This window comes from Canis lupus, chromosome 16, assembly GCF_048164855.1.
Source record: "Canis lupus baileyi chromosome 16, mCanLup2.hap1, whole genome shotgun sequence".
In the NCBI taxonomy this organism is placed as follows: domain Eukaryota; kingdom Metazoa; phylum Chordata; class Mammalia; order Carnivora; family Canidae; genus Canis; species Canis lupus.
This window is the reverse complement of record NC_132853.1, coordinates 48,389,076-48,399,433: the sequence shown is the minus strand read 5'-3', so window position 1 is coordinate 48,399,433 and position 10,358 is coordinate 48,389,076. Positions and strand designations below refer to the sequence as shown.

The window sequence follows — 10,358 nt, the reverse complement described above, 5'->3', positions numbered from 1 at the left end:
GAGTAATTGCTAGACCACTGTGCTCTTGATAAGTGCATCCTAGAAGCAGTATAGTGATCATCTTTCCAGTGTCCCCACCACCATGCCCACTGAAGGTTCAGAAGAAAAAATCATGTCTAAATTCTAAAACAAAAATTGGTAACTTTGAAAATGTGTCTGAAGAGTCCCTGTAGTTACCATAAGAGTAAAGTGAGATTACTCACTGAGTACACATTTATTATCCATTACCATTTCAATTTGCTCTCAGATTTTGGAAGGCTGCAAAAATATTTACATTGATTTTCATGGATGTTCTCAGTCTTTAATACTTAGCTAATGTCAAAGGCATGCCTTTATGTGCTACATTTCCTATCAGCGTTCTGTAGAGAGGACAGTGTTCTGTGGAAGAAAGGAGAATAGATGACTTTGCCCATCTGAACAAATCACCACAAACTGGTGGCTTAAAACAATAGAGATTTATTTTGTCATAGTTCTGGGGCCCAGAAATCCAAAATCAAGATGTCAGCAGAGCTGTGGTCCCTCTGAAGACATTAGGGGAGAATCCTTGCTTGTCTCTTTCAATTTCTTATGTTTCCTGGTGTTCCTTGGCTTATGGCAACATCTCTCCAATCTCTGCCTCTGTCTTCATATGGCCTCCTCTTCCTTTTCTTTCTTTCTCCTTTCTTTCTTTTCTTTTCTTTCTTTCTTTCTTTCTTTCTTTCTTTCTTTCTTTCTTTCTTTCTTTCTTTCTTTTTTTTAAGATTTTATTTATTTATTCATGAGAGACAGAGAGAGAGAGAGGCAGAGACACAGGCAGAGGGAGAAGCAGGCTCCATGCAGGGAGCCCAACGTGGGACCTGATCCTGGGACTCCAGGATCACGCCCTGGGCTGAAGGCAGGTGCCAAACTGCTGAAGCTACCCAGGGACCCCCCCTCTTCCTTTTCTTTTATTTTTTTAGATTTTTAAAATTTATTTGGGGGAGTGGAAAGAGCACAGAGGGAGAAGCAGACTCCCCACTGAGCAGGGAGCCTGATGCAGGGCTCCGTCCCAGGACCCTGAGATCATGACCTGAGCCAAAGGCAAACATCCAACTGACTGAGCCACCCAGGCACCCCTCTTTGCCTTTCTTTTATAAGGACGCTGGTTATTGGATTTATGATCCTTCCTCCCCCCACAGGATGACCTACCTCATCTTGAGATCCTTACTTATATCTACAAAGACCTTTTGTTCTTTTTAAAGATTTTATTTAGGGATCCCTGGGTGGCTCAGCGGTTTGGCGCCTGCCTTTGGCCCAGAAGGCGATCCTGGAGACCCGGGATCGAATCCCACGTCGGGCTCCCGGTGCATGGAGCCTGCTTCTCCCTCTGCCTGTGTCTCTTTCTCTCTCTCTCTCTGTGTGTGACTATCATAAATAAATAAAAAATAAATAAATAAAGATTTTATTTATGTATTTGAGAGAGAGAGAGCTGAGGGAGGGGCAGAGGGAGAGCAAGAGAAAGAATCCTCAAGCAGACTCCCTACTGAGCACAAGGCTGACACAGGGCTGGACTCTGAGATCATGACCTGAGTGGAAATCAAGAGTCAGCCATTTAACCAACTGAGCAACCCAGGTGCCCCTGCAAAGACCTTTATTCAAATAAGGTGACATTCACAGTTTGTAAGAGTTAGGACATGGACTTAGTTTTTAATTAATTAATCAATTAATTAATTAATTTTTAAAGATTGTATTTATTTATTCATGATAGACATAGAGAGAGAGAGAGAGAGAGGCAGACACAGGTAGAGGGAGAAGCAGGCTCCATGCTGGGAGCCCAACGTGGGACTCGATCCTGGGACTTCAGGATCATCCTGGGCCAAAGGCAGGCGCTAAACCCCTGAGCCACCTAGGGATTCCCCGCCCCCCCCCCTTTTTTTTAAGATTTTATTTATTTATTCATGAGAGACAGAGAGAGAGATTGGCAGAGACACAGGCAGAGGGAGAAGCAGGCTCCATGCAGGGAGCCAGACGTGGGACTTGATCCTCAGACTAAGGATCACACCCTGGGCCACAGGCAGCACTAAACCGCTGAGCCACCTGGGCTGCCCTGGACTTTCCTTTTTGGGGAGCCACCATTCAGACCACCTCAGAGGTCAAATTGTATCTAGTTTAAATCTCTCATCCTAGGAGTTATTAGTAAAGTCCAATAAAAGCAAAGAGGCATTTGAAGGGCTCTAGACAAACAAAACAACTTGGCCAAAACTTTTCTGCTCTGCTCTTCTTCTGGGGGTTGCCTGAACCGGTCTTAATTGTTCCCAACAGTGGATCTCTAACTAGAAAAATCATAGCTACTGATTAGACACTAACTATATAATATCCTACAAGGGCAATATTTGTTTCTTAGATTCAGATGGGTTAAGTAATTTTACAAGGTCACTCATAGCTTAGTAGTAGTGGTTGAACTGGGAGTTAAATCCTAGCAAAGATCAGCAGAAGCACTGGCCATGGGAATGCCTCTTTAGGGTGGGAAGGGATACAACGCACACAGATCCAGATTAATTTGAGGATTTTGTTGCCATAAAGCAGCATTCATGAGCATAATTTCTGCCCTTTCTCTGCTGACATTTTTTTAAAGACTTTTAAAAATTTGAGAGAGAGGGACGCCTGGGTGGCTCAGCAATTGAGTGTCTGCTTTCAGCTCAGGGCATGATCCCGGGTGCAGGGATCAAGTCCCGTATCAGGCTTCCTGTGAGGAGCCTGCTTCTCCCTCTATGTCTCTGCCATTCTCTCTGTGTCTCTCATGAATAAATAAATAAAATTTTTTAAAAAAAATTGAGAGACAGCACCAGCAGGGGCATGGGGCAGAGGGAGAAGCTCTCCCCACTGAGCAGTGAGTACAATGCAGGGCTTGATTTCAGGACCCCAGGATCATGATCATCTGAGCTGAAGGCAGATGCTTAACTGACTGAGCCACCTAGGCACCCTCCGTTGACATTTTTATTTGGGAGGGAATCAGTGTGTCATAGAGATTAAAAAAGTAAGGGTTCCAGAGTCAGACAGACTGAGCATAATTTAGGCTCAGTTATGTCTTAATTGTGTGACTCTGGATAAGTTAAGTGTTTCAGTTTTTTTTCTTTTGGGGGGCAGAGAAAGGGGGGTAAATAATAACTGCATTATAGGGCTGCCATGAGAATTAACTCAGGTAATCAATGTAAAGGTCTTGGAACAGGGCCAGGTACATAATAATTCAAAAAAGGCTAGTTATTTGAGGTATGATACTTACATTGAGGCATACGAATTGGCTGCTCCCCTTAAAAATCTTTAAGTCTTTGAGGCCATAAAGTTGGTAACTTGGTCACCATTGGCTGCTTCTTCTGTCTTGAATTCCCTCCTGAAGCAGAGCCTGAAACAAGGACTTAGATGCAGGTAGCCTATATGGCAGGTGACCTCAGACAGCAGGAGTTGGGGGCAGGGCCGTGAAACAAGAGGAAAAGTCAACACAGGGTTGGGGAGGGGCTAGCAAGCTCCAGACCATAATGGTAATTGGATTTGATCCAGTTAAGACCTTCTGAAGTTTTAAAGTCCAGAAATGCCTCTAAGTTTCACAGCATGCCCTGAATCAATAGCCTTTCATTTTCTCCTTGCAAAGCTTTTAAAGCAGTTAGTAGAAGCCAACCAACTCCACAATCCATATAATTACCATTGCCCCATGCCTTTGAAAGTGCTAAAGCCACTGCATACTCAGCCTCCTTCCCCACTGTAGGGGAAGGTCTTAGTAATTGTAAAGTAATTGTGAAGCTATGGCTGTAGTGGTTATCACCACCCTCCTCACTACCCCTTAGAACATCGCCTGTTGCTATCCATCCAAGCAGTAATTCCATTTCCCAGGGCTGCTTTCTAAGGTCTTCTGATACCCTGTCTTATCCTGGGCTAGCCCTGAAAGCAAAGCCTGACATAAGGCCTTCAGTGCAAATAATTTATCTGAGAAGTGACCTGCGGGAACAAGTGTAAGGGACTGAAGGAAGAGCCAGTACCAGGGCATACTGTTGAGTTGGGCCCTTCTATGGGCAACTGGGGCTTGATCCCACTTGGAACCTTCGGAGCAATGAGAAAATGTCTCTCCAAACTGTCCTTGAGGACCTCTCCATTGGCTTCCACCCCTATTGACTGAGGGTTGTCCCAGGAGGTGATGCCTCCCCCACTTCTAGGCTGTGTATATGGACATTCCACATGGGCTTCCACTGGCATCTTACTGCAAAGCACCAGGACAGAAAATGAGTGGCATGTGTTGTACACTTGAAACAAGAAGTTGTCAACACAAAGTGAGTGAAGTCTCAGAGGCAGCTGGAATCAGAGGTGAGGCTCAGGGGATGTGACACAAGATACAGAGGTGGCGGGTACTCCATCTCCCAAGAATTCCTTTGTAACGACAATAATAACTGCCACACGTGGAGCACGTACCAGGGTCCAGGTGCTGTTAAGTGCCTTGTGTACTTAGGCTCACTCCTCACCCAGCTGCAACTTCCTGTGGCTTCCCATTCTACTTTATCCCCTACACAGACGGTCAGGCTTTTGGATGGAATTGTTCAGGAAGGGAAGAGGAGGAAAAGATTTACTGAGTTTTCATTTCAATAGCTACATTTTTTTTTTCATGTCTGTTTAAGCTTCACTTTGGTTCTTTTTCAAATCCATATATTCTTTGTTTTTTGTTGTTGTGAAATAGAGCACATGTTATGTGAAAATGTGTAAAAATAGATATGTGCTGTGTAATAAGTTAGACCAAGAGAACACTGCCAGCCACCCGGGAGGCCCTCTGCATGCCTCTTCCTACTCAAAACCCTCCCTTCCCTACCTTCACTACTCATTTATGGGAATTAATTCTTTGCTTTTCTTTATTGCATTCCTGAACCACCAAGTATGCATATGAACATTGTATTTTTGCCTGTTTTTGAGTTTAATATAAATGGAATCATAGAGCATTTATTCTTGTGTTGGGCTTTTTTTGCTCAACATTTTATTTGTGAGATTTATCCACGTTGGTGCATGTAGTTGTAATTATGTATTCCATTACTAAATAGCATTCCATTGTTTGAATATACCATAATTTATCTATTTTATGGCTGACAGATATTTGGGCTGTTGCCAGTTTGGGGCTATTACAAATAATGTGGCTATGACCACTCTTCAGCTAAGAACATGTCTGCTGCTTCCCAAGTGCATGCAATTATGTTGAATATGTGTAGGAATACAATGGGTCATGGGGTTTATCCTCAATCTAAGTAGATGATGCCATGATATTTTCCTAAGTGGTCCTATCCCCTTTTCATTCCCTTGAGCAGTATGAGAGCTTCCATTCCCCTACATCTTCAACACTAGCACTGTCATTTTAATTTAACAATTCTTGTGGGCATATCATGATATCTCATTGTGATTTTATTTTTTTTTTATTTTTTATTTTTTTAAATTTTTTTTTATTTATTTATGATAGTCACAGAGAGAGAGAGAGAGAGAGAGAGAGAGGCAGAGACACAGGCAGAGGGAGAAGCAGGCTCCATGCACCGGGAGCCCGATGTGGGATTCGATCCCGGGTCTCCAGGATCGCGCCCTGGGCCAAAGGCAGGCGCTAAACCGCTGCGCCACCCAGGGATCCCGTGATTTTATTTTTTAAAAAGATTTTATTTGTTCATGAGACACACAGAGAGAGAGAGAGGGAGGGGGAGAGAGAGAGAGAGAGAGAGAGAGAGAGAGAGAGGCAGAGACACAGGCAGAGGGAGAAGCAGGCTCCATGCAGGGAGCCCGACGTGGGACTTGGTCCCAGGTCTCCAGGATCACACCCTGGGCCGAAGGCAGGCGCCAAACCGCTGAGCCACCAGGGGTGCCCTCATTGTGGTTTTAATTTGCATTTCCCTGAGACTAGCAAGGTTGAACACATTTTTCTATTTATAGATCACTTGGATTTATTTTTTAAATATTTTTTAAGATTTATTTATTCACGAGACACACACACAGAGAGAGAGAGAGAGAGGCATAGGCAGAGGGAGAAGCGGGCTCTCTGCAGGGAGCCTGAAGTGGGACTCGATCCCAGGACTCCAGGATCATGCCCTGGGCTGAAGGCGGTCGCCAAACTGCTGAGCCACCCAGGGATCCCCAACCATACTCTTTTAAATAAGTTTTGATAACTGGAAAAGGAAAATTTCCCAACTTGTTCTTTTTAAGAATGTCTTGGCTATTCTTGACCTTTTTGCATTTCCAATTAAGTTTTAGAGTCAGCTTTTAAACAAAAAAAAGACTCAGCTTTTCATTTTTTTAAAGGAAAAAAAACCGCTGAATCTTATAGGGACTTTGATTGATATTGCATTAAATTTATAGATCAATGGGGGGGGAACTATTAACATTTTTAGAATAATGGGTCTTCCAAATTACAAATATCTCACTGTGTATGTCTTAATTCTCTCGAGTGTTTTATCATTTCCTGCATAAACATCTTATATATCTTCTGTTAGATTTCTAGGTACTTGATATTTTGATGCTATGATAAGTTGTGTTTTTATTTTATGTTGCTGATATATAGACACAATCAATATTATTGAGCTTGATTGTGTATCCCTTAGCAACTTCACTAAACTCTCTTCAACTTTAATAATTTACCTGTAGATTTTCTTACAATCTGGAGACCAGTAAGCTACTGCCGTTACTGTTACCATTGTTGCCTCTGTCACCATAGCCTCAGGCTCAGAAACTGGAGGTCAGACACGGAGTGTGGAACTCTACCACCTTAGTTACTTGCTTCTCATGACAATCACTAACTCTGTTGTACTTTCTAAATCCCATGCACACGCATCCAATTGGAAGATATTCACCACCATACCTACCCTGGCAGTAAGGGAATGGTAATGTTTTTAGGTCTCCGACGCCGCCAAGTAGAAGAAGGGTTATGATGAGTTTGAGAGAGAGCCACTCAATATATCTTCCACATTAGCCAAAATTTCAATCAAGATTGAGGGTGAACTAAAGATGTTTTAAGACAAAGACTGAGAAGGAGGTTTTTCCATCATGTTTTCACTGAAAGAACTACACAATGTACTTGAACAAGAAAACTGAACACAGGGACACCTGGGTGGCTAAGTGGTTGAGTGTCTGCCTTTGGCTCAGGATGTGATCCTCGGGTCCTGGGATTGAGTCCTGCATCAGGCTCCCTGCAGGAAGTCTGCTTCTCCCTCTGCCTGTGTCTCTCATGTATAAATAAATAAAATCTTCAAGAAAAGAAAAAAGAAAAGTGAACACAGATAAAGAGTAGAGGATTCAAGAAGCATATAGAAAACATAAATGACAGAAAGCAGGGGGAGAGGGAGAGAGGTGTGTGTGAGGTTTAGAAACATTATAAAGCTACCATGATGTTTAAAGTGTGATATTGGCATACATAGTACTGAACAAGTAGAACAGTGGAATGGAATAAAAAGTCTAGATATAAATCTAAACACACATGGGAATTCAGTATATGAAAAAATATGGCATTTTAAGTCAGTGGGGAAAAGATGGATCATTCAACATACTGTAAAAACTTGAGAATCACAATAAAAATTTGGACCCCCTACTTCATTCTCTACAACAAAATAAAGTCAGATAGATCAAATATTAAAATACCCAAAAATGAAGCCATAGAAGTGCCAGAAGAAAACAGGAGGAATTTAAAAATAATCTTTAAGAGGGGAAGACTTTTCTAGGTATGACTCACAATTCAGAAGACATAAAGGATTCTTTAATTATATGACTCATTTAAAAATTACATTTAAAAATCATAAGCTAAGCCAAGAGCATAACTAGGGCAAATATTTTGAACCCACCATCTCAGATAAAGTTTGAAGTTCCATAAGCTATTATAAATTATTGGGGAAAAAACTCCCACCAATAATCCAAGAGAAAATTGGGAAAAGATGGTACCTGCAGGGTTAACACCGGAGCAGCACAAAAGCCTTGTTGGGATGACCAGCTGTCCCTTCTAACTGCCTTTTCTCAGTGATGCTTCTCAGGAAGGATATAAAGGGGAGACCTAACCAGAGGAATGATCAACAGTAGTTCTGTGATGCCTGAAGTTCAGTTTCCTTCTCTCTCCTTCCCACCCTCGAGGGACATGGACTATGCCCTTGACCTTTCCCCAATACTATCTACCAGAGGTTGTTAACTGATTTGCAGGTTATAAAAATTAGCCACCTAAGGACTACAATGATCTCCAAGCATGCCTCCTTGGCGCCTCAAACATCCCATTGGGAAGGACGCAGACGAAGGGCCAGAGCAGAATGCTCGAAGACAGGGCCCAGTACAGGGGGTTCCTCTTGCAGGCCTAAGAAGGGTACTGCCGTCTGCTTGTCCTGGCCACCATCACCTGTCAGCGTTCCTTAACAGGTCTCCCTGCTTCTCTTCTGCTCTTCTACATTCCATTCTACAGCGATCCTTTCAAAATAACAGTATGTCCTTTATTTATTTAAGCCATCCCCTCCTGCCTCAGTGGCTTCCAGAAGACTTGCTATGGCTGCCATGGCTCCAAGTGATGTGGGTCCTGACCCTGTCTGATCCCATCCACTACTCATCTCACCTCTGCTCACTTACTCCAGCATCCTCTGGCCTCTTTTCTGCTCCTCGATCACTCCACACCTTTTCCATCCTAATGATCTTGGCACTCGCTAGTCCCTCCCCCCAGGATGTGCTACCCCAGATCTTCACACATCTGGGTCCTTTGCATCATTCAGCCTGTTTGAAGGTCACATACTCTGAGCTTCTTTGACCACTTATGCAAAGTACATGATCTAGCACATAATTCTATTACCTACAACACTATCTGAAATTACCTGTTATTGTCCATGTGCCTACCTGCTTAGTGGCTGTCCCCACCTGTCTACTAGAAAGGCCTCTTCTATCTTGTTCATCACTACATCCCCAATACCTACAGTCCCTGTGAGTTAGGTGCTCAAAAAGCCTTTTTGAATGAATAAAATGAACAAATAGATAACACATATAATAACAGGCCAGGAGAAGTACACTATCTGAGAGAAAACTCTCCCATGCTTCCTTACAGGAAGATGTGCTATAACAGCAAACAAAAGCCTTCAAAAAAAAAAAAAAAAAAAAAAAAAAAAGGCCTTTAAGAACACTCTTACAGCAGGGACACCCGGGTAGCTCAGTAAGTTAAGCCTCCGACTCTTGGTTTCTGCTCATCATCTCAGGCTTGTGAGATCAAGCCTTGCAGCGGGCTCTGCACTCAGTGCTGAGTCTGCTTGGGATTCTTTTTCCTTCTTTCTCTGCCCTCTTCCACTTGTACACATGCCCACATCTCTCTCTCAAATAAATAAACTTAAAAAAAAAAAAAGAACACTCTTATGGCTAAATCAATAATGAGTTTCATAGAACTATTTCTAATGACATCTTTCAATATATATTGGAGTCATTTAATACCTAAGAAGGGTATTTGGTAAGAAACTTTATTAAAAACAACCTGGATTGAAAAAAAATAACAATAAAAACTGGATTGGAGGGAAAATCTATCAAAACCATACCACCCAGGCATGCAGCTCTCTGATAAATTTAATGGCGATTATTCCTGGGTGAACATCAGAAATCACCTGTAAGTTTCAAAAATATACTTGTGTGAGCCCCACTGTCAGAGACTGTTACCAGTAAATAGGGCTCAAGTATATTTAAAAAGTTCCACAGGATTGGGGTGCCTGGGTGGCTCAGTCATTTGAACAACCAACTTGATTTTGGCTTAGCTCTTGATCTCAGGGGGCTAAGATTGAGCCCTGTGCTGTGCTCTGCACTCAGCAGGGAGTCTGCCTGAGATTCTCTCTCCCTCCCTCCGGAGGATTCTGCTCCTCCCAGGGAGAGGATTCTGCTCCTCTCCGGCTTGTATGCTCTTTCTCAAATAAATAATCTTTATTTATTTTTTTTTAAAAGATTTTATTTATTTATTCATGATAGACACAGAGAGAGAGAGAGGCAGAGACACAGGCAGAGGGAAAAGCAGGCTCCATGCACCGGGAGCCCAACGTGGGATTCGATCCCGTGTCTCCAGGATCGTGCCCTGGGTCAAAGGCAGGCGCTAAACCGCTGCGCCACCCAGGGATCCCTCAAATAAATAATCTTTAAAAACAAAAAAAAACAAGCGCTAGAGGAGATTCCGATGTAGAACTCCAGCTAGATACATCTAATCTGGATAAACCTCCATAAGTATCACTGACCTCACCTGCAGTGTCAACATTCCAAGTTGCTAAATACTGCAGATGCCTTAGCAGTTACTGCGGATACAATCTGCAGTCAGACCAGGAATACAATCCTTCCATGAAGGCTGAGGCTTCTAAGAAGACAAGGTACCTAAATAAAAGTAGCCGTGGGCAGGACTGGGGTTT

General features: G+C 42.8%; 1 protein-coding gene across 6 annotated transcripts in view; it reads right to left on the bottom strand.

The window, feature by feature from the left end:
- Positions 1–10,358, bottom strand: part of POLG2 (DNA polymerase gamma 2, accessory subunit) — a 40,041-nt gene that overhangs the window by 8,548 nt on the left and 21,135 nt on the right. Inside the window, exons 8-10 of one of the 6 annotated variants that reach the window (XM_072781126.1) lie at positions 4,420–4,527; positions 3,242–3,361; positions 30–378 (exon numbers count right to left, since the gene is read on the bottom strand). The exons of 1 other annotated variant lie outside the window; for it this stretch is intronic. In XM_072781126.1, the coding sequence (XP_072637227.1) occupies positions 3,280–3,361; positions 4,420–4,527 (190 nt within the window). In that variant the 3' untranslated portion in view covers positions 30–378; positions 3,242–3,279. Of the gene's footprint in view, positions 1–29; positions 379–3,241; positions 3,362–3,400; positions 4,528–10,358 lie in introns of those variants that run through there. 4 more of the 6 variants (XM_072781124.1, XM_072781129.1, XM_072781128.1 and 1 more) reach the window with 4 other exon arrangements.